General features: G+C 37.2%; 1 protein-coding gene across 2 annotated transcripts in view; it reads left to right on the forward strand.

Moving 5' to 3' along the window:
* The window catches only part of CEP126 (centrosomal protein 126), a 78,981-nt gene that overhangs the window by 29,598 nt on the left and 23,773 nt on the right, over nt 1-25,610 (forward strand). For both annotated transcript variants that reach the window (XM_050758255.1, XM_050758257.1), the window contains exons 4-6: nt 2,231-2,342; nt 10,524-10,722; nt 14,104-16,237. In XM_050758255.1, the coding sequence (XP_050614212.1) occupies nt 2,231-2,342; nt 10,524-10,722; nt 14,104-16,237 (2,445 nt within the window). The remainder of the gene's footprint in view (nt 1-2,230; nt 2,343-10,523; nt 10,723-14,103; nt 16,238-25,610) is intronic.

Consider the following 25,610-nt stretch of genomic DNA (forward strand, 5'->3'; position numbering starts at 1 on the left):
GTTACCATATTCATCCTTTTTTTTTTTTTTTTTCTTTTTCTTTTTTTTTTTGAGACGGAGTCTTGCTCTTCTCACCTAGACTGGAATGCAGTGGTACGATCTCGGCTCACTGCAACCTCCACCTCCCGGGTTCAAGAGATTCTTCTGCCTCAGCCTCCCAAGTATGTGGGATTACAGGTGCCCTCCACCATGCCCAGTCACCTTTTGTATTTTCAGTAGAGATGGGGTTTCAACATGCTGGCAAAGCTGGTCTTGAACTCCTGACCTCAGGTGATCTGCCCTCCTTGGCTTCCCAAAGTACTGGGATTACAGGCGTGAGCTACTGTGCCCAACCAGAGATACTATATTCAAGAGATATAATCACAGCCAGCTGAGGTGGCGTATGCCTGTAATCCCAGCCCTTTGGGAAGCCGAGGCAGGCGGATGGCTTGAGAGCTCACGAGTTCAAGACCATCCTGGGCAACATGATGAAACTCAATCTCTACAAACAATACAAAAATTAGCCAGGCATGGTGGTGCATGCCTGTAGTCCCAGCTACTCGGGAGGCTGAAGTGGGAGGATCACTTGAGCCCAGGAAGCGGAGGTTGTAGTGAGCCAAGATCACACCACGGCACTCCAGCCTGGGAAACAGAGTCAGACCTTATCTCAAAAAAATTAAAAAATAGACATAATCAATAGGATTCAGTTACTAATTCGATTGTGGTGAAAGAGGCTGAGCACAGTGGCTCACACCTGTAATCCCAGCACTTTGGGAAGCCGAGGCGGGTGGACCACCTGAGGTTGGGAGTTCGAGACCAGCCTGGCCAAAACGGTAAAACCCCATCTCTAATAAAAATACAAAAGTTAGCCAGGCATCGAGGCGGGTGCCTGTAATCCCAACTACTAGGGAGGCTGAGGCAGGAGAATTGCTTAAAAACCCAGGAGGCGAAGGTCATAGTAAGCTGAGGTTGCACCACTGCATTCCAGCCTGAGTGACAGAGCAAGACTCCGTCAAAAAAAACAAAAAGTGGTGGAAGAGAGGCTAGAAGGAGAATAGTACCTCTATAAATTAGCAGAAAACCTTATTTTAAACATTCAATAAATACTTTTTAAATTAATTGATTACTTTCATAGATGCATCCTTTATGATGCAAAATATCAGCAGACTATCCTATAGCTTTGCGTTCTTCATGTAATCACCAGTTGATTAGGGAAATGGATTGTCTCTAGAGTTCAAGTTTGAACTAAACCTTACATAATAACATACTGTTTTTGTTTAAACATTCTAAATAAATTACAAACATTGTAATAATTGAAAAGTCTGATGACATATTGGTGTTTTAAAGGAGAAAAGAGGAAGATAGTTTGGAAGTACTCACAAAGAGCTAAAGCCAGAAATTCACTCACCCTATTTCTAGGCCTTGAGTTATTTATAGTATATGATACACTACAGATACCATGTATAGATAGTATAGTATATTTATGGTCTATGATGGGAGGAAAATAATGTCTCCATTTGAGGGGGTTGTAGGACAATTAATGTCCTTAAAAGACAGCTATGCTTCAACTTGAACAAGAAAGAGAAGACAGTATTTAGAGGGAAGTAGGGGAAAATAGAGTATGTTGAGTACCAAAGTGCACAATGGAAGGCTTTGAGAAAGTGGATATATATAGGACATAGGGTTATATTTAACGTTGTACAGGACAGTATATGGATGAGTGTCCGTAAAATGTATGACCTTGAGCAAGTTACTTTGCTTCTGTATGCTTTAGTTTCCTCAGTTGTAAAATTCAAATATACCTCATAGGCCATAGCGAGGGTTAAATAGTTTATGTGCATTAAGTGCTTAAAAATAAGGTCTGTAACTTAAGTGCTCAGTAAATGTTAGTTGGTGTTTTTGTATGTTCCCCTTTTCTTCATAGGAATATTTATAAATAGTGTCAGAAATTTATACCACTATAAGATCAAATATAGGGGAGTTTGCATGCGAGGATGAAGAGCCTGGACATTTCTCAGAGTCTCTTTTTTCCTGATAAATATTCTTAAAATTGGTGATGAAAACTTTGAGGTAACACATTCTCTTTTGGGAATTGAATGTCAAAATTTAAAGTATTTACACTATTCTGAAAATATTTTCTTTTTACAAAAGTTTTAAAGTAATATTTTATCATTAGCCAATTAAATTATATGTAAAGAGATCATTGAAGATAAAGTGATTCTGCACTATTTGGTCTTTATTATCTCTTTAGTTTTCAGAAAACCAGTTCCTCCATTAGAAGAGGCCCTCAAACAAATTCAGGAATCCAACTTAAAATCAGAAGTAAACCTTCCCTTTTCCCATAGACCAACAATAAACTGGAGGTAAGTAATTTATGATTATTGTATACAATTATTACAATAATTGTATAACCACCCAGTTGCTGTGCTTGTCAGCCTTTTCATCAGCTACTCCTCACCTCTGTTTTAGAGTTTATTTTATTTTTACAGTTTAAATTGAGGTAGAGTAGAATGTAAATTGCTCCAAGAATAGGTCAGAATTCCAATTTGTTGTCTTAAAGTCTTTGGTGTTACAAAATACTATGTATGTTAAATAATTTTTTGTGGAACATATCAAAACACTTTAAATATTGATATTGATATTTTGATTAAAATTGTAATATCTTTACTGAGAAGAGAAAAATTATGTTGAATTGTAATAAATTTAGGTAAAAAGAGTAACTTTATGGTAGAAATGGGTTTTTCCTCACTGAAAATCTATCTTGAATGTCTTGAAAAGATTACAGAGTCTCCTGGTTCTTCTACAGGATGGCATAAGTGAATCATCTAGAAGTAATAGGATAGACCAATCAACCAGTGGGTACCCTCGGACATCCTGTATCTTCCATTTATTTATTCCAAACATTTCTTAACGCTACTACATGTAAAGAAGTAGATCAGGCATTATAAGGGGATATGGAGAAGTATATACTATTGTAAAATATAATCCCCAGTGTATAATCTAAAAGATAAGTGAAATCGTGCTTCAGAAATATAGAATAGTGCCAAATGAGTAATTACAATAATATATAAAATTCATTTATATAAATAACATCTGCAATTCAGACAAATTATGTTAATATTTTACCTGTGCATAATGTTATTCCATTTTTAGAATATTTGTGGTCAATAGTTCCCTTGATTAGGACTAAGAACAAGTAAATGTATCCTCTTGATCCTAATTAGAGTTCAGGAAAGACCTCATGGGACAGAGAATTCTTCAGCAAAGCTTTGAAGAAAATAGTAGTTATTTGGAACAAGTGAGTGGATGGCATTTTAAACAGAGAGATGAGCTGTGCAAAAGCCAAGGACAATCGAAGCCATGATATACTCTAGGAGTAAGAGCATGTGTACATCATAGAATGCAAAATACAGATGGCTTTGCCAGATACAAGATTGGAGAGATAAGTGCATCTGTATGCCAAGAAATATAAACTTTACCTTGAGAGTTTAAGAGGAGTCAATGAATAATTTTAGACAAATTAGTGATAAGGTAAAATTTTCTTTTTAAACATATTATTCCAATCCATTGTGAACAATTGTGGATAATGGATTGAAAGGTGGGGATATTTCAATAAATGTAGAAATTATATAGCCTAGAGCTCAAGAGAAACTTAGGCTAAAGGCATTTGAAGCCATGGTAATGCATATGGTCAACTATGGAGAGTATGTGTGTGATGAGCACTGAAGAACAGCAACATTTAAGCAAGTGGAAAAAAAAGAGATGCTTGCAAACAGAATGGCTAGAATGGCTCATATAGGACTAGGAGAGGTCAGTACTATGAAAACTAGGGAAGGATAAATGTTCATGGGAAAAAAAATAGTTTACAGAGATCAAATAACTTCTAAAGAATCAGACACATAATGTCTGTCAGTCAGGATCCTGGCAGGAAACAGGAGGCACACTTAAAAGAGGTGACTGAGAGGTTAAGTAAGGAACTATAAAACCAACAAAGGATGGTAAAGCACCCCCAGAACTGACACAAAGTCAATATTACCAACACAGACCTGAACTGAAAAGAGCTGGACTGTAGAAGAAGGAGGCTGGACAGGTCCTGTGGTCTTAGGGAGAGGAATGTAAGCCACTGCTAAACCAAGCCCAGCAGGGAGGAAGTCAGAGGAATAATTATCAAAAACCACTTTGTTCTGTCACCCTCGTTTCTCCTTCTAGTCCCTTCCACTGGCCAAACTCAGCCATAAATCAAAGAGCAAGGGACGATTCAGTCTCTTGGAGCAGAGTCAAGTAGAGAAATGTGGCAAATGAATCTGGAGAGGCAAAGAGAGAATGTCCAACATACAATGTGTCCACTGTATTTCACAACAAAAAAAGTTACTGGCGGCCGGGCGCAGTGGCTCAAGCCTGTAATCCCAGCACTTTGGGAGGCCGAGACGGGCGGATCACGAGGTCAGGAGATCGAGACCATCCTGGCTAACACAGTGAAACCCCGTCTCTACTAAAAATTACAAAAAACTAGCCGGGCGACATGGCGGGTGCCTGTAGTCCCAGCTACTTGGGAGGCTGAGGCAGGAGAATGGCATGAACCCGGGAGGCGGAGCTTACAGTGAGCTGGGATCCAGCCACTGCACTCCAGCCTGGGCGGCAGAGCGAGACTCCGTCTCAAAAAAAAATCTACTGTAGGTCAGGCAGGGTGATTCACACCAGTAATGCCAGCAGTTTGGAAGGCCGAGGTGGAAGCATCACTTGAGCTCAGGAGTTCAAGACCAGACTGGGAAACATGGCACAACGCCATCCCTACAATTTTTGTCAGACCAATTTTAGTGCAGTGGTGGGGGCAGAAAATAAATTGCGATGAGTTGAAGAGAAATGGAGAGCGAAAAGGATAACAAGTTTAGTTTGACTGTGAAAGTTAGAGAGTGATAGGACAATAGCCAGAGGAGATGTACGGCCAATATATGGCTTTTCCCTTAAGAGAGATCTTATGATATTTAAATATGAATATTAAAGTGATAAGCAACAGAATTATAGTCTAGAAAGGTAGAGTAGAATTTGAGTAAGTACTTATCCTGTGTTGGACATTGATTAGCATGGATTACACATGTGAATGAGATATGGTCCTCTGCCTAGCAAGGGTTTGCAATTACATTATAATACTGTTTGTTGGTCTTTACAACATAATACACATGTAATACTGCATAATGGGGATTGTTACAGAAATACTAGCAAAGTAATAAAGAAGTACAGCATTGAAGGTAGAAGGTAGTCTTAGAGAATGAGTTAAGATTTATCAGAGAAGCATGTGTTGGGTTTTAGGCATGTGCAGTGCTACAGTGTTGTGAAAGGCATAGACCCCTGAGGAAATAGAACTTATTCAGAGTGGCAGGGCTATAGGATGTGTTGCTGATGGGACAGGGGATGATCTAGAAATGTTGATTGTGATCAGATGTAAAATGTTTGTATGTCTAGCAAGTGAGTGTGAACTTTATCCTGTAACCAGTGGGGAGCCAATGGAGGTTTCTCAGCAGGGAGTGATAGCATCCTCTTTATTATTTTAGAAAGATAAATGGTGCAAATGTTGGAGAATAGAGAAGATAGAGACAAATTGGAGGCAAGGAGACCAGAGAAGAAATTATTGGAATAACCCAAGGGATAGATCCTTACTGCCTAAACCATAACAGTGCTATTTTGTATAGTGAAGAAAGGATGGATCTGATAATAAAAGGTTTTGAGTAGTGAGAGTATGAGAAAGAAGAATGAAGATAATGTGCTTTCACAGTGCAGAGAAGTAACATAAAGAAATAAGAGTTTAAGGATATTGGTCAACTAGAAGTATAAGAATTGAAGTATAGGCTGGGCATAGTGACCCATACCTGTAATTTCAGTGCTTTGGGAGGCTGAGGAAGGAGAATTGATTAAGACCAGGAGTTCAAGATCAACCTGGACAATATAGCATCTCTACACACACATAAAATGTAAAAATTAGCTGGGCATGCTGGCACACACCTGTAGTTCTAGCTACTCGAGGAGATGAGATAAAAGGATCACTTGAGCCCAGGAGTTGGAGTCGCAATGAGCTATAATCACACCACCGCACTCCAGCCTAGGTAAGAGAGTAAAATCCTGTCTCAAAAGAAAAAGGAGAAGGAGAAGGAAAAAGAAAAGAACAAGAAGATGAGGAAAAGGAGGAGGAAGCAGAATTGGAGAATAGACAGAATAGAAGCAGAAAGAAAAGATACTTTATTAAAAGAATAGATGAGTTTGGTATAGGACAGAGGAAATAGAAAAAAGCAAAAAAAAAAATCAAAAGCAACTGATATTTTGAGTCTTGATGATTAAGAGAATATGATTAACTTTTTTAAAATTCCCTTTGAGCCTTCTGAATTTTTTTTTCTATCCGTTGTTATACTTCATGCTAATTGGATATTTTAGTCTCACTCTGTCGCCAGGCTGGAGTGCAGTGGTGCGATCTCAGCTCACTGCAACCTCTGCCTCCTGGGTTCAAGCGATTCTCCTGACTCAGCCTCCCGAGTATCTGGGATTACAGGCACGTACCATACCCAGCTAAGTTTTGTATTTTTAGTAGAGATTGGGTTTTACCATTTTGGCCAGGAGGGTCTCGATTTCTTGACCTGGTGATCCACCCACCTCGGCCTCCCAAAGTGCTGGGAATACAGGCCTGAGCCACCGTGCCCGGCCAGATATTTTCAGTTTTGAAAAACTCTTGTAGAATGAAGAAAAGCATAGGCATTTTTCTTGTTCAACAGTGTGCAGTTGCTTGAAGTCTTAGAAGAGTTAAACTGTCAGAACAACTTTGTTTTCCCTGTAGCAAACATGTAGATATGATTACAGCAAGTCTATGCTAGGATCATTAAATAACACACATCATCTTTGTTTTATGAGAAATGATCTTCATTGTGCATTAGAATACCTAGTTTTCGTGTTATTTTAATATGCTATTTTGACTTTGACTTCATGATATCTATGTGTGCATGTTTATATATGTATCACATAAATTCTATGTATTTGGAAAACAAGTATATACAATGTATAGTGAGAACACTATGATTTACTTATTAAAAAGTTAGACTTCTCTCCACAGATACCCAAGTCTTAAGTAATGTATATGAAAGTGCTTTGTAAACTATGAAATTCTATACAAATATGAGATATTGGAATATTAAGAATCAGGTGTTAGGTTAGTGGGCATATTTTTATTTATTGAAAATTTGATTAAGCTGAAATCATTGATAAACTACTATCATATTAAAAATACATTTTCAGTGGAACGTAAACCTCAATGTGTTAAGAAATAAAGTAATGCCATGAAATAAGGGGCTTACAAAGAAGCAGAGGTATATCAGTAAGATTATTCTAATGTGGAAAATGTTAGTGGTAGATAAAAACAAGATGTGGGCGATGTGATCATGTAAAAGAGAAAAAAAAAGTACGATAAAGTGCAGGGCATTTAGCGCTTAGGCCCCAAGACAAATCAGAGAATAGGTTCTCATGAACATAGAAGCTGCTTCAGCAAATAGTGAGGCGTAAAAATATTAATAAGGGAGTAAAGTTAAAAATATAAGAAGTAATTAGTCTTCTATCACCACCAAATCCTTATCATAAAACTAATGTGCTTGACCATTCTGGAAGGTGTAAGGTAAAAGGGAGATATATTGTCTCCTGTATTAAATGGTTAAACTTCAATAAAATGATACTGCTAGATATCTATCTCCAATATCCATGTATTTGTGTTGTGGCAGTTGATCCTGAACTACGTGCTACACTGAGAAATCTGGCCAGAGCTGAGCAGTTATCTATTGACCTCTATTTGCCCTTTGAACGCATGCTTTAAACCAGATTGTCCAGCCCATATTCCTGTATCTGTATGAGTAAAAGGCTTCTGAGAAGTGAAAATACTCTAAGAGCCAGAAATAAGAAATGGCGAACCTGAATAAGCTATGTACATTTTTCAGTCCATGTGAGAGGACACTGATTGATCAAAGGAAGATCATGCATGGACCCTATGGACAAAAAAAAAAAAAAAAAAAAAAACCATGAATCAAAAGCCTAGAGGCAGCCCAATAAACCAAAAAAAAAAAAAAAAAAAAATCTTAATAAGGCTATCTCTCTACTTGCCTGTCCAAATGCTTTTCCACCTGTGCAGATCCATTCCTGCCTGTCCAGCTGTCTCCACACCTGACCCCTACTTACCTGATCAACTGTCTCCTCCGCGGGTCCCATTGCGGTCCCACCACTTCCAAATTCTTCCTAGCTACCCAACTGTTTCTCCTACCCACCAGCCCCATATACTGCCTATCCATCCATCTGTACCCTCTACTCTTCCAAAGACCTTTGCACCAGTCCCATTACTGTCTTACCCAATTAAATATCGTCCTCGTCCTCCAACCCCGGCTACTTCCAGCATTTCTAGCAGTTTCCCTCATCTACCAGCACCAATTCCTTCTTGCCTACCTGGCCATCTACCCCATCCACCCCAAAGGTCTCCAGTCATTCCTGACCCTGACTCACAGAACAAGTTATTTTACAAAACTTTCAGACCCAAACATTTCCTTCCAGCACAGCGTTCTACCGCAGCCACTCTAATGCCTGCCCTTGTTCGTCGTTCCCTTCCAGCTCGACTGGTTGTTTCCCCAACCCCTTTGGAACCTCTCCCTGTTTTGAAGCCTTCCTGTTTATCCAGTCACTCCCCTTATCCACCAGTCGCCACTCTTTCTTATGTCACTCCGTTGCCTGCACATCCTGCTAGCTTGGATTCTTTTCAGTCAGTCCAGCGATCTGTTCCACAAGCCACAGCATTGTCAAATCAGCCCAAGGCCTTTGCAGATCATCTACCAGCCTCAGTTCTCTCCCTTGCATCTCCCTGTCATTCTTCATCTTCTTCTTTGCCTTCATCTCCTTCTACTTCGACATCCTTTTCTTCAGCCTGTATACCGTTTTCTTCCTCCTCATCTGTTCTTTCCTCTTCTTCGACTTCCTCTTCTACTTCTCCATCCTTACCTCCTTCATCTATCCCTCTTTTTTCCTCTCCTTTGCATTCATCTTCCTCTCCAGGTTTGCCTCCAACTTATTTAGCTTTTCCCTCTCCAATTTCTCCTGTTTCTTCTTCCTTTATGATTTCCTCTTCCTTTCCCCCTATTCTTCACTCTCCTTCTGTTTCTACCTCCCCATCTCCTTTTATTCCTATCCACCCCTTCAATCCTCCTCACTGGGGGAAGAAAGTAGAGAAGAGAAGAGAAGAAAGTGAAGTAGAGAAGAAAGGAATAGAGAAGAAAAAGTTGACAGACGACAACTTTAAAGGTAAATAAATTGAGTTTATTAGATATTTTGTAGATATAGCAATATTTTGTTTGGGAAGGGCGACTGAAGGGGAAGGATTATGTAAGAGTAGGAAAGTGTAAAAGGAAGAGACACAAACATACTCTCAATGTTCAGGAACTTGTATTAAATACCTTCTTGCTCTCCCTGATTAAATGTGTGATCACAGAGGGATAGTTAAGAATCTAGTCATCTTTGACCTTGACTACTCCAGTCTGTCCAAATAAAGATATATATGGATATTGGAGATAGGTAATCGGTATATATCACATGTGACCATCGTCACCTTCCAAAACATTTTTATTCTCATTAAAGTGGGAATACTTTAATAATTTAATTGAATTAGGAATAAATGCTCTTGGGATTCATACTGCCAGCCCCAGTGCAGCAGCATTCAGCTATATGATAGTCTCATCCCCATCCTATCCTCCCCCAAAAATCTTCTTTAGTTCTTTGCTTTCACTTTGTATATGTACTGAAATGTAACATGCTATAGCTTTGCAGAAGATACAAAATTCTAATAGAAAATGATGTCATGCACTGAAAATGTTTGAATGACCCCTTAGCATAGTAAAGGTAGACTCTATATTAAGGGTACACTTCTGTGGCATAAAAACCATGCTTATATTCCTATTTATATTCCTGAAATAACTGAAAATAAGTGAGTACTTGGCCTCCATTGAGGAAGATCCAAGTTCCCAAAGCTAGTTAAATAGGGAGGAAATTCCTGCCGACCCCGACAAGCAATGTTTATATTTTCTATCTGCTTGAATCTTCAACCAACACTATTAGGGTTACAGTTTTTTCCTAACCTACCAGCCATGACATCAACTCAGAAAGAAGGGTAATGCAGTATATTATTATCCATATAGGAATGCTCTTAAAGACCTGAGGACTAACTCTACACAGGAATTACTTCTACCCTTATCCCAGATGATAGAGGGATAGGTTATAATAATCAAAGCCGTTAATTACTGGGCATTCCTATATGAAGGTGGAGTTCTTTACTGGCACTTTAGTCTCACAACTATTTTTATTCTACTATTGATTGCCTTAAATTCTCATTCTAACATGTCTATGTATTTCTCCAATATCCTTATATGTGGTTACCTGGACAAACACACACATATTACACAAATGTGTCATGTATATACATATAGAAAGAAGTTAACTTTATTTAAATGTACTAAGCGCTTTCTGTGTCTGGTTCACAGAGCTATAGATTCTGCCTTGCCTTCAGCATTATCAAAAAATGATCACAAACATCAGAAACAACTCTTATCCAGAATCAATTGTGATAAAGAAATGAATGAAAACATGAGGGCAACCTTGGCTACTAGCAAAAATGTGTTCCAGCTTAAACTGGAGGAAACTCAGAAATGCCTAGAAGATCAGCATCTAAGCAATTTGCAAGTATGAAACTATAAAAATGTTGTTAATATTTTAATCCTTGTACTAATTTTGCTCCACTTTTGCAATGTTCTCCACTAAAGAAATATCTTACTAGCTAAGAGTGGCCTTGAAAGAGTGTGGAGGAATCAGCACAAATTCATCATAGAAACTATAGAAATAATTTTTTAGTTTTTTCCTTACCTTTGAAAGTACAATGTAATGTATTATTGTTAGAGATTGTATTATAAAAAGCAACCAGAAAAGTATAAAGATGTAGGTATTAGTTTCTTAATGGAAATATGGCAGGATTCACTAGAAATGATGTTTGTAATCTATCCCTAGAAGGGCATATACTTTGTTATTTTTTCCACAACTGAATACAGATATCAGCTGATTTTCCTACATGTCCATCCATGTACTTTATTTTTCATTAATAATTATACACATTTATGAGATTTTTAATAAACCAATATCAAGATTAAATTCATAACATTGACCTGATTCATCCAACAATCAACAGTGGCAAGGCTAAGAAGGCAAAACAGAAGATTCCTGGCAGCTATCGTGATGTGCCTTCCTACCATAAACAACTATGATTATGAATAAAATATATAAAACAACTGCTTTTAGACATGAGCCAGAGGCAGTACAGGATGTGATCTTGAAAAGGGGAAACAAATGACGTAAGCCTTATGATCACCTAGGCTTTCTATGTTGGTATATTGCCTGAATAAGCCTTAAAAAGATCCACTAGTAACCCAAGCTACCTATTAAACAAAAAAACTTAACACTTTTTTCTGTTTTTCTTTTCTTTTTTTTTTCTTTTTTTTTTTTTTTTTTGAGATGGAGTTTCACTCTGTCACCAGGCTGGAGTGCAGTGGTGCAATCTCAGCTCACTGCAACCTCTGCCTCCCGGGTTCAAGCAATTCTCCTGCCTCAGCCTCCCGAGTAGCTGGGACTACAGGTGCCTGCCACCACGCCCAGCTAATTTTTGTACTTTTAGTAGAGACGGGGTTTCACCACGTTGGCCAGGATGGTCTCAATCTCTGGACCCCATGATCCGACCGCCTCGGCCTCCCAAAGTGCTGGGATTACAGGTGTGAACCACCATGCCTGGCCAACACTTTCTTAAAGAAGACTATGAAATCTAAATATTCAATAACATGATGCTCACAATGTCAGCATTCAATCAAAACTTACTAGACATATGAAGAATCAGGAAAATATGACCCATAACCAGGAGAAGAGTAGTCAGTATAATCAGACAGAAATAACAGAGATGATGGAATTAACCAACAAGGAATTTTAACGTATTTTTATAAATATTTTCAAGGAATTAAAGTAAAAATGTACATAAGAAAAACAGTTTAAAAAAGAAATAAACAGACCTTCTAAATCTGAAAAACATACTGTCAGAAATGAAAAATTGACTGGATGGGCTTAACTTTGCAGTAATTGCAGAACAAAAGATTAGTGGACTTGAAAACATAGCAATAGAAATTATCCAAGCTGAAGCTTTAGGAGAAAAAGGCTGGAAAAAAAATGAACAGATTGTTAGTGATCTGTGAGTCCATATAAAGCCATCAACACATTTAATTAAAATTTAAATTTAAATAAAATTTCACAAAGTGGGAATGGAAATGTTTAAAGAAACCATCACTGGAAATGCTAGAAATTTGATGAAAATTGTAAATCCACAGACTCAAGAAGCTCAACAAACTCCAAGAAGGATAAGTGTATGCACACACACATACCACAGAAAGGCACGTAAAAATCAGATTAAAGCCAGAGGGAAAAAAGATATGTTACATGCAGGGCAATAAAGATAAGATGGACCGCTCATGTAACTTATAAGCAAAACTTGAAGTTGATCATGTTTCATTATTTAATGGTGGAAAAAAATCTGAAAAAAAAAAAGAGTATTGTTTATGAAATCAGAAATTGCCAAACTTCTTTTGAGGTGATTTGAGAGATGAAGCAATTACAGACCTATGCAAACTGAAATCTTAGAGCCATGGATGTCATACTTATATCTAGAAGGATCTTCTAATGCAAATTTCTGTGTCTCTCTAGATGTAACCTCAAAGGATGCCTTCCAGGCCTGATTTCATCATCATTATCAGTTAAAACAACTTAGTTCCAAGAACAGGCATTGAAGTAGCTGTGCTTTGTTTTATTCCCTGTTTGGCTGAGTGACTATCACTTTAAGAAGTATGCCAAAGGATGTGATAAATAGGGACTAAATGCTAAAACTATAAAACTCTCATGAATAATTTTTAAAACTTACTCCATAATACTAAATCAATAAGAACTAACTATGTAAATTAAAATATTTGTATTCTGTAATTTGTTTACTTTAGTTCTTAGTTTACTTACTAGGCTAAAAAAAGAATGTAATTTCGTCTGATACCATAGTATGTAAATTTTTAAAATTTTCATATTTTAGATAAATCTAAAATGTACAATAAATCTTAAGGGATATCAATTTTCTCTCCATTCAGCATTTTGACTAGATATACAATTTAATGTCTTCTTAAAATTTATTTCTGTGTATGTGATATAGATTAAAGCATTCTAGATATGTGTGAGAAAATAGAAATATTTTTAAACATTTGCCATACGTTGAAGTAATTTTGAAATTTTATTAAAGACTGATAAATTTCATGTAAATTTCACTGAAATAGTGATGAAAATGTCTGTGGAATTTATGGAAATTACTGCTATGCTAAACCTCCAAAAGGAGTCATTAAAGTCAATAGTTTTTGAGTCTAAACCCGTATGAAAATTACCTGGGGAATTTAAATTATACCAATATATGGACCCCATCCAAGTGTTAAATCAGCAGGACCCAGGTATAGATATTTTACACAGTTCTTTATGTGATTTTAACATGTAGCCAGAGTTAAAAGCCTTACTACAATCCACCAAATTAAGTTTTGTAAAAAGATGTAGCCCCTACTAACAGGAGGCTCACATTAGGATCGCAGAGCTTTTAGGAGCCTCATTCAAGTCCAGTGAATGTTTTAGGAAAAAATACAATTTGTAAATAATTATTTTTCAGAATCTCACTTGCTATTACTAAGCCTTCAAGAAACTTCATACTCTAAATGGAATAGCAGTAACAAAAATATTTTCTAAGTTATAACTGTGGCTAGAATAAGCAGGTATTACTTTAGGAGTTGAAATCAAAGCAAGCATACTATATTATAAGTCTTTGTTACCTCCCTATTTTTTACCTTGAGGATTGCTGCAGCGATAAGAATTATTTATATACCCACGATATTTATAGCCATATTACTCTATATGCAAGGAGATTTGGGCTCAGTAACAATGGTATGTTGAATCATTAATCTTGGCATTTAAAAGTTTATAAGCTATAAAACAGTGTTCTTTTTTTTCCAGAAATTTTGTGATGAAGTTAATCAGATAACCAATTCTGAAACCCTCTCAAGTATAGACAGTCTTGAGCCTACAGAGCATGAAGAAATATATTTAACACTTAATAAGGAGCATTCCACATCCATCCAGTGGAATACCATTTCCCTCAAACCAGCAAATATGCAATCAACTAAACTCAGCTGCTTTGATGAAGATAAACTGGCATTCTCTAAAACTCAACATATAAATAATTGGCTTACAAATGTAGATGCTTCAAATACTCAGGATGTCACACCTTTCTCAGATATTTTAAGTAAATCTAATGTTCTACCTTCATGGGAATATTTTAATAGTAAAGAACAAAATCCGTCTTCTTTGAATGGAACAGTGGAAAGAGCCAAAAATACTGCTAATAATTCAGTACCCTTTGTACCTAGCCCACCTATATTTGTACTAGATAAAAAATGTGAAAAGACCTCTGAAACTAGCACTATAAGGATAACTGACTCCACTTCTGGAGCATTCAAAAGAGAGAGGCCGTTAGTTACTGAGAGCCCAACATTTAAATTTAGCAAATCCCAAAGCACTTCAGATTCTCCAACCCAGGAAGTGGCTACATTTCCAGACCAAGAGAAATATTCTGAATTAAATCAAGAAAATGGAACTACTTCAATTCCTACTTCATGTGTACCAGTGGCAACGCCTTTAGTTTTGCCATCTAATAAACAGTCAGCTAGACCTTCAGCAAAGAACAGTATACACATAAAAGAAATTGATGCAGTGCAGTGTTCTGATAAGTTTGATGAATTGAAAGATGGTGAAGAAGAAAAGATAAAATATTTTAATTGCAATAAGGGAGAGTTGCCTTTATTTTCAGACAGTTTTCAAGATGCCTATATACCTCACAATCCGGATTCAAAAGATGAAAAACAAAAATTCGCTGAAACATCATCCTTGTCTAATGTAACTTCTAATTATGACTTTGTTGGCCAGCACAAGAAAATGAAATACAACATCCATGAGAGAAATGGTGTGAGGTTTCTTAAAAGTATTTTAAAGAAAGAATCTAAATATGAACATGGTTATCTTAAGGCATTAATCATAAATCAGAGCTTTAAGTTTGGAAATCAAAAAGCAGCAGCTATCAAAGATAGTATTGAATTAACAAAGGAAAGGGAAAAAGGTGCAGAAATTCCAAAGACTATTAAAAAACTGAGGTGGTTTGATGAAACTAGCAGTATAGAAAACAATGCTGAAGACAGTCATTCACTGAAGAATAAAACAGGAATAACTCAACAGCATTCTCAAAAATTCTGCATTCAAAGTGGTGCTGGAAGCAACATAATTAGTGTTTCTGCTTGTGCTGTAAATTCTGCTGCTAGAAAGAAGTCCAGGGAGGATTCTATCTCTGAAAATGTTACGACTGGAGCAGACCATACGCCTTTGAACTGTTTTATACCTTCAGGTTATAATTTTGCTAAACATGCCTGGCCAGCCTCAAAAAAAGAGGAAAGTAAAATCCCTGTACATGATGATTCTAAAACTAAGCAAGGTAAGCCACAAAGAGGTGGAGCAAAAATAATTAGAAAACCAGGATCTGCAAAAGTCCAATCAGGCTTTATATGTACAAACAGAAAAGGCACTGTCATTGAACCACAATCTGCAAGCAAAGTCAACATATTTACACAAGCTCAGGGAAAATTAATTATACCTCGTCCTCCTCCCCAATCTACATCAAATATTAGAAGTGGTAAAAATATACAGGTGTCTCAGTGTCAATCAGTAACTCCTGAAAAGCCTCAAAACATTATTACACATAACGGTTTTAATTCAAAACATGTGCTTCCAACAGAACACAATTTGAATCAGTGGAATCAGGAAAGTAGTTCTCCACTGTCAAATGCTTGTTCTGATCTAGTCACTGTGATACCACCACTGCCATCATATTGTTCTTCAGACTGCCAAACTTTTGCAAAAATAAATCATTCAAATGGCACTCAAGCAGTTGCCCAGCAAGATGGGACATTATATTGCACCCAAAGAAGTCCTGTTTGTGAAGAAAGTTATCCATCTGTGACTCCAAGAACTGCTGAAGAAGAATCGGTTCCCTTGTGGAAAAGAGGGCATAATGTCCTGCATCAAAATAAGAGGGCTACGGGTAAGAAAAAATTTATAGCTTTTTATAGATAAAATGTACACCTTTGTTAAAGTCATGTGAAATTGTTCCTATTTATGTATGGACATACATACTATGTAAATATTAGTATTAAACAATAGCTGTATAGAAATAACTTACCTCCAGGCCGAGCACAGTGGCTTACACCTGTAATCCCAGCACTTTGGGAGGCCCAGGTGGGTGGATCACTTAAGGCCAGGAGTTGAAGACCAGCCTGGCCAACATAGCAAAATCCCATCTCTACTAATACAAAAGTTAGTCCGGCATGGTGGCACATGCCTATAGTCCCAGGTACTTGGGAGGCAAAGGAAGGAGAATTGCTTGAACCTGGGAGGCAGAGGTTGCAGTGAACCGAGATCGCATCACTTGCACTCCAGCCTGATGACAGAGCAAGACTCTGTCTCCAAAAAAAAAAAAAAAAAGAAGTAACTTACCTCCTGTAATATTGTGATTTTTGGCCAGGCACAGTGGCTCATGTCTGTAATCCCAGCACTTTGGGAGGCCAAGGTTCGCGAATTTACTTGAGATTGGAAGTTCGAGACCAGCCTGGCCAACATGGCGAAACCCTGTCTCTACAAAAATACAAAAATTAGCTGGGCATGGTGGCGCATGCCTATAATCCCAGTTGCATGGGAGGAGGCAGGAGAATCGTTTGAACCTAGAGCCCAAGAGGCGGAGGTTGCAGTGAGCCGAGATTGTGCACCACTGCACTCCAGCCTGGGTGACAGAGCCAGACTCCATCTCAAAAAGAAAAAAAAACATTGTGACATTAGTAGCTGAAGTTTTTAAGAGAATGAGCCAACCTGTGCTCAACTGAAATTAGAAACTTTTGCCAGCCTCCATTTTTTTCCATGACTTTTCCTGTTAGTTTAAGAGGAAGGACAAGGAATAGGATCTGATTCTTGTCCCATATTATTCTGTCATTACTATTGTAGTCAAATTTTCCATCAAAGAAAGCACAGTGAAAAATATTGTTTAAATTATTATAAACAAGTGAATACATGTAATTATATTCATTTTTCTTTAAAATGTTTGTTAAATTGAGTTGCTATAAACTAATATTAATTAGATATACCTGATTCTCCCATTCCCTTTCCCAAAGTGTGGTAGCTCCGCTTTTATCTGCTCTATTGGTTTTTGTGAGAGCAAAAAAATGATATCATTGCCTTGAAATATTTTTGAAAATTAATCTCTATAGAATGCCATTGCCCTTACTAGCTAGTTGACTCTCATAAAACTTCTTTCCTCCTATGAGGGAATAAACTAGAAAGCAATACATTTTCCTGCCAATAGGAAACAATTGCCTATTGAGAAATAGGACTGGAGTCTGGAGGCCATCAGAAAAACAACTCTTGTTTTTCCAAAGGTATGAATAAATATTGATATATAATGAGAGTTTAAAATTTAATATTCAAAGTCATCTTCAATTAAACCATGAGTTTTTAAGGACAAGGGACATTTATGTAATTCATCACAGTATCCCCAGATCCTAACAAGTGTCTGGCACTTAGTAATCACCCAGACTCTACTTGAATTGAATGGATACAAGCCACATTAGCGGAAGGGAAGCTAAATGCAGACACTATAATCTAATAATCTTCATTACTTGTCTACAAAAATCTAGATTTTAAAAAACTGTTTCTGTCACTAAAATTACGATTTTTTTAATCCAGTCATTTCAAAATGTAACTTTAGTTTTCACAACACTTCAAAAAATGAAGGTATCATACAGATTAAGTATTCTAAAATAAATAATGATGGTTACCCTTTTTGAGTTTCTACCTTGTACCAGTCACAGTACTAAGTGTTTTTTACTTATTATCTGATTTAAACCTTCTAATAATACTGAGAAATAAATATTTTTAAGACACTGTTTTGCAAAGAAGTAAGCAGAATTATCCAAGGTCAAGAGCTAGTAAATAGCAGAATTGGTATTTTGATCCAGATCTCTGTGGTTCCAAGTCCTGTGCTTTTTGTACTAAAACCGTATAGTAAATATAGTTATTAAGCAAATATCATATATCGCACTCTGCTAATTAAGAAAAATATTAGGAAACTTACAGTTTCCCAATATATGTACAAAAGGGTAGCATATTAAAATTATCTGATTCTCTGATAAAGGAATGGGATACATTTTATCTGGAGAAACCAATATTTTCCCGACATTTAATCAAAGGAGGTACTTCTCTCTCGGACCTTCATATAAGGGACATTGGAAAATATAATGAATTTTAACATTCTTAAATGTTCTTAAATATTCACACTGTTGTAAATATCTATACATATTAATACAGTGATTATACTTCAAAAATATAACAATATTAACAATACTGAATATTTTGTATGTTCAGTCATTTAAGCTTTTTTCCCAAAACTGTTTAAATATAAAATGCTTCATGTGAACTCTTTGTTAATACTGGATTATAGTACAGTGAGCATTTGTGGGATTTCTTTTCCTACACTTTTATTTGCCAGTTCATTTTATTTTTATACCCTTATGCATCCAGAGTTGACAGTTGTAGAGAGCATCTTGTTCTCAATTAGCATTTCCAGAACACTCTAGCATAACTCTCTAGGAAAACCTCTTCCAATTAGATCCAAGCCATTCAACTATACCACCTCCTGATGTCTCAAGTTATTTCCCCCCTAAACGATGGCTTTGATATTTGGTTCACAGTCTTCATTTCCATACAAAGTCTTTGCCATCATACTGGATAGTTCAGCTTTTATATGGATGAGCAAACACCCTGATCGTCCTCACTCCTTTTTCATCTCTAATAACTTTCTATACAATTCTGCCTCAAGTACCCATTCCCTTTGCTATATTCTGGACCTCGTCAACATTCATAACTTCTCTACTTCTTTTTTTTATTTCAGCTTTTATTTTAGATACAGAGGGTACATGTGCATGTTTGTTACATGGGGATATTGCATGATGCTGAGGTTTGGGGTATGGATCCTGTTACCCAGATAGTAAGCAAACTCACTCACTCCTCTACTTAAGCACATTCTCCTCTCTTTTCCCTACTCTTACTCCTCCCATTCTTCTACCCTACCGGGCTTCTTCAGTCCAGTATTTTCTCTACTTTCTCATTCCAATTCATCATCTCTTTCTTTCCAATTCATCAGCTCTTTATTTTCTATTCCTTACCCAGCTTAAATTTAATGGTCCATTTCTTTTTCTTTTTATTATTTTTTTCTTTTTTTGAGATGGGGGTCTCACTTTGTGCCCCAGGCTAGGGCAAAGTGGCATGATCATGGCTCAGTGCAGCCTGGAACTCCTGGGCTCAAGCAGTGCTCCCACCTCAACCTTTCAGGCACTACAGGTACACACCCCCATGCCCAACTAATTTTTTTATATAGAGACAGGGTCTGCCTATGATACCCCGGCTGGTCTTGAACTCCTGGGCTCAAGCCATCTTCCCACTCAGTCTCCCAAAGTGCTAGGATTATAGGCATGAGCCGCTGTGCCTGGCCAGGTTCATCATTTCAATAGTTCTTTTACCAATATCCTAAGCTCTTTGCCTCTTGGTCTTTTTTGTCACAGGAATCAAACAACCCTCCCCCACCCAGGGGAAAAAATTATTTACTTTTTCTCTGCCTCCTTCTAAGTAGCAGAGAAAATTCATACCAATGTGCCAGGCATATTGGCTATACTGTAGATTTATGATCCACATTTTCTGATGAGCAACCTTACTGAGTATTCCTACTGTTTCTCTCGTAAATTCACTGTCCTTCCTTTGAAACAATTATTTCAAACATCCTTCCCAAACCTCTAATTTCCCCACTTCTCTTTCCTCATCAAATACTTTCACTGCTCATTTTTCTTCAAATGAGAGACTATTTTCATCCAAAAAACCATTACCAGATTGAAAAGGCAAACCACAGAGTGGGAGAATATTTGTAATGCATATTACTGACAAAGGGCTTATATCCAGAAGATATAAAGAACTCAAAATGCTCTTCAATAGTATAATATATAAATAGAGTTAAATTCCATTATTCATTTAATGAAATACTCTAAGATAAATGAGCTATTGCTGAAAAACAGCAGTGTGGGTATACCTTACACCTTAATATTGTGCAAAAGAACCATATTGCACAATAAAAATGCATATTCTGCTCCATTTATATCAAAAACAGGTAAAATTATGGCAGGGGAGTATATAGAAACAGGTAATGAGGGGAGCATTTTTGGTGCTAGTAATATTCAGTTTCTTGACATGAGTGGCTGTGAAATCTGGGTTTGGATATATAATCTGTTTATTTTCAATTCGTGCACTTTTCTATACATAGATTCTACTTCCATTTTTTTGAAAGCCAAATGATGTTGGCACATTATTTAAATCTGATTTCAAAAAGAACACTTTTTTCTTTTCCAATAATTATTAAGAATATCTTCACAGAATCAAAAATTTGATTACTAGAAAGGACCAATGTGACAATTTCCTTTAAACTGTCACATTTTATAGATGAGGAAATATTCTAGGCAAAAATTAGGTAACATTTATTATGTTCCAATCACTAAGCACTTTAAATATTGAAACAAAGTTAATCCTCCCAATAAATCTGTGAGGTGAGTAATATTCTTACACCCATTTTATAGATGAGGAAACTGGGTCACATAGAGGATAACTGACTGTATAAATTGCATAGCTAGTGTAAGTGGCATACTCAAAATTAAGGCATTATGAATATATGTTCTTAAATATTGAGCTACTTTGTTTATTTTTTTCTGAGACAGGGATCTCACTGTCACCCGGGCTGGAGTGCAATGGCACGATCTTGGTGCAACCTCTGCCTCCCAAGGTCAAGCGATCCTCCCACCTCAGCCCTCTCAGTAGCTGAGACCACAGGCACGCACCGCCACACCTGGCTAATTTTTTGTATTTTTGGTACAGATGAAGTCTCACCATGTTGCCCAGGCTGGTCTCAAACTCCTGAGCTCAGGCTCAGGTGCTCTGCCTCCCTAGGCCTCTCAAGTACTGGGATTATAGGTGTGAGCCACCGTGCCCAGCCTTACTTTGTTTTTTTTAAACTCTTAATAACAACAATTTTTTCAGTAATATACATGGAAAAAAATAGTACATTAATCTATACAATTTGTGGATAGCGCAGAGTATCAAAGGAAGTTACTGATGAAATCGAGGCTGGAAGCAAGCTTCAGAATCATCCTGGCTAACTGAACTGGCAAATCAAAACCAGTAAAGTTCAGTTTAGCAGAAATAGCTATAAAGTCATACATTTATTTGCATTCAGTTTACTGTTTACAGTTTGAGGGGGGTTGCCTTTATTTTTTTTTTAAGGTGGGGACTCACTGCATTGCCCAGGCTGATCTTGAATTCCTGAGCTGAAGAGCTCCTCCTGCTTCAGCCTCCCAAGTAGCTGGGGTTACAGTTGTGAGCCATGGTGCCTGGCATGCTTTTTAAAGTTTTAATTGTGAAATATATCTGACATAGAAAAGAATGTATGTGGCATATAAGAACAAGTTAAGACTAATAATAAGAGAACCCTGTACCCATTGCTCACTTTTAGAAATAGAAAATCACCAATAGTGGCCAGGTGCCATGGCTCACACCTGTCATCCCAGCACTTTGGGTTGCCAAAGCAGGTGGATCACTTGATCCCAGGAGTTTGAGACCAGCTTGGCCAACATGGTGAAACCCTGTCTCTACTAAAAATATAAAAACTAGCTGTGCGTGGTGGTGGGCGCCTGTAATCCCAGCTACTCAGGAGGCTGAGGCAGGAGAATCACTTCAATCCCAAGGCAGAGGTTGCAGTGTGTCAAGAACATGTCACTGCACTCCAGCCTGGGCAACAGAGCGAGACTCAGTCTCCAAAAAACATAAAATAAGAAAGAAAAGAAAAATCCCAATACCTACGAAGCCCTATATGCTTCTTCCCAACTGCATCCCCTTCCTCTGTTACAGACGTGAACACCATGAAGAATTTCACGTTAAGCTGGGCACGGTGGCTCACACCTGTAATCCCAACACTTTGGGAGGCCGAGGCGGGTGAATCACAAGGTCAGGAGTTCAAGACCAGCCTGGCCAACATAGTGAAACCCTGTCTCTACTAAAACTACAAAAATTAGCCGGATGTGCTGGCGCGCACCTTTAGTTCCAGCTACTCCGGAGGCTAAGGTGGGAGAATCACCTGAACCTGGGAAGTGGAGGTTGCAGTGAGCCGAGATCGTGCTGTTGCACTCCAGCCTGGGCGACAGAGTGAGACTCCATCTCAAAAAAAAAAAAAAAAAAAAAAAAAAAAATCATGTTAATTATTCCATGATTTTCTTGATAATTTTGCCACATATGAATGCATTGCAATCAACTTTGTTTTTTAGATTGATTAGTTGGCTATACTTCATATTCATTGCTACAGTCGCATTCAACTATATGAATGTTCAAACAATGTTTTCATTCTCCTGGCATTGGACATTTGGGTTGCTTCTAGTTTCTTCCTTTTATGAATAATTCTTCCAAGAACAGCTTTGTACATCTACTGATGCACATGTTGCTGAGCCATATGGTATGTGTATTTTCAGCTTTACTAGGTAATCCAAATTGTTTTCCAGAGTAATACATGAAAGTTGCCTTTACTCCATCTTCACCAAAAGTCTGATAAACTTTTTAATGTTTTTCAGTCGTACAGTGTAAAATGGTTTCTAATTATGTGGTACATATACACCATGGAATGCTATGCAGCCATAAAAAGGAACGAGATCATGTCCTTTGCAAGAACATAGACGAAGCTAGAAGCCATTATCCTCAGCAAACTAATACAGGAACACAAAATCAAACACCACATGTTCTCACTTATAAATGGGAACTGAACAATGAGAACACGTGGGCACAGGGAGGGGAACAACACACACTAGAGTCTTGGAGTGGGGAGGGGAGAGCATCAGGATAGCTAATGCATCCGGGGCTTAATACCTAGGTGATGGGTAATAATTTTAGGCAGTAACAAGCAGATCTTTAGAAGTACTGCTGTACTTTATGTCATTTTATAATATATATTTTAAGGAATTATAAACAAACTGGATTACCCAGGGCTATGAGAGGAGAGATTCAGTCTAAAAGTCAGTTAAAGAAACACAAGCCTAAGTGACATGACAGCTGTGTACAAATATTTGAAGGCTTATTACAAAGAAGAAGGAGTAAACAGAACTGAAATGAAAGGGTAAAAATTGCAGAGAGGTTTTCAGCTCAGCATAAGGAAGGATTTGAGCTATCCAGCAAAGGAAGAGGATGCCCCCATGAGGTAGTGGCTCCTCATCACTATTCCATTCAAGCAGCAGTTGAACGTCCACCTGTGAGTAATTTAGATCCATAGGTTACAGGTTGAACTAGTTAACTTCTAAGATTTTTTCCAAAACTATAATTCTGAGATTGTCTCCGGTATTTTTTTTGTGTTTACAATTAAGAATACTACAGATTTGAAAAAATATAATGCTTTATTGAAGATTAGTTGCTTTATTTTGAGTTGTGGTGGTGAAACTATCATATCTAGAATTTTCATATGAAACTAGGAATTTGGCCAGAGATACCAGTGCAAGCTACATTATTTTTGCAAAAATAGCAAGATTCTCAGCTATTGTATTAATTGTTAGATAATATTTAAGCACATATATATGAACAGAAAAATACATAAACTGTTTCAGGCATATACTGTGTCTTTAACTGCGATCAATAATTTACAATCCACAAAACTACAAAGAACAATAAAGCACAAAGATAAATAATTCAATCAAGAAAGTACAAAAGTGACTTCAGAAGATTGATGAGCAGACTGAGGGATGAGATAAAACCTTGACACAGCAGTTACATGAACAAGGGAATTTTTATGCAAGGTGTTTAAAGCTTTTTAGATAAAGATGAGGACTTCTCAAGATTTAGAGGAAGAAAATTCCAAGAATAGAAAACAACATAGAAACTATATTGCTGCCGAAATAATCTCAGTGGAAACTATAATATTTTGCATATGTAGCATTTAGCATATTGATACAGGTGGAAATAAGCATAATACAGTGCTTTTTAAACTGTGGGATATGACTCGTTCGTCAGTTGTGAAATCAACGACTGGTAACCAGTATTTTTTTAATGAAGTCTAATTTTAGAATTAGAATATTCTAGAATGGAAACTACCAGAAAGTATCATATGTTGTGAGGATAAATATATTTTATAAAACTATGTATGTATCCAAGGTCACAATGCAAAATACATTTATTTCTGTGAGACACAGTCAAATCAGAATGAAAATTACTAGCATATGTGTTAGGAGCTAGAAGTTTAGATTTTAGAACCCAACTAATTGGAGCTGAATCCCAGCTTTGCCCCTTACTGGCTCCATGGCCTTGGGCAAGTTATTTATCTTCCCCCCTCCTTCATTTATTTTTTTGTTGTTGTTTCTTTTTTAACTTTTAGGTTCAGGAGTACATGTGCACTTTGTTATATAGGTAAATTGCATGTCACTAGGTTTTGGTGTACAGATTATTTTGTCACCTAGGAAGTAAGCATAGTACCCAAGGGTGGTTTTCCAGTCCTTGCTCTCCTCCCACCCTGCACTCTGAAGTAGGCCCCAGTGTCTGTTGTTCCCTTCTTTATGACCATGTGTATTCAAAGTTTAGCTCCCACTTATAAGTGAGAACATGCAGTATTTGATTTCCTTATGATCAAGACCATCGTGGCCAACATGGTGAAACCCCATCTCTACTAAAAATACAAAAATTAGTTTGGCGTGGTGGCATGCACCTGTAGTCTCAGCTACTCGGGAGGCTGAGGCAGGAGAATCACTTGAACCCGGGAGGCAGAGGTTGCAGTGAGCCAAGATTGCACCACTGCACTCCAGCCTGGGCGACAGAGCAAGACTGTCTCAAAAAAAAAAAAAAAAAAAGCAAAGAAAAATAGTATAGTAAGCATTCATGTACCTACAACTCACTTTAATAATAAATACCAAAGATATAGTAGAAGCCCTACAAAAGTTATTTTAGCCACTTTGTTATTTTGTGAGGGCTTGTTAAGATACTGTAAGATACGCATAAGTTCACTTACCTGGGTACACATAATTTTTAGTACATTGCAGGAAGCTTACGAGAGCTAATGAATCATGACACCACTGTCAACCTCTCACACTTGGAATTTTGACTCTTAAGATAACTGAGTTTACTTCATGCATTACATGAGCATCCACCTTGCAAAATAACCAGGGTGCCAGTGTCAATCGTATATTACATGAGTGAAGTTTTACTTCTAATTTTTAGATAATAAATATGAATTGGAATTCTAATATGTTCTTCCAGCACACCAGTGGATTATGTCACACAGTCTTCTGGTGTTCTGCATCATGCTCTGG

The sequence above is a fragment of the Macaca thibetana genome, chromosome 14 (genome assembly GCF_024542745.1).
Source record: "Macaca thibetana thibetana isolate TM-01 chromosome 14, ASM2454274v1, whole genome shotgun sequence".
NCBI classification, from domain to species: Eukaryota; Metazoa; Chordata; class Mammalia; order Primates; family Cercopithecidae; genus Macaca; species Macaca thibetana.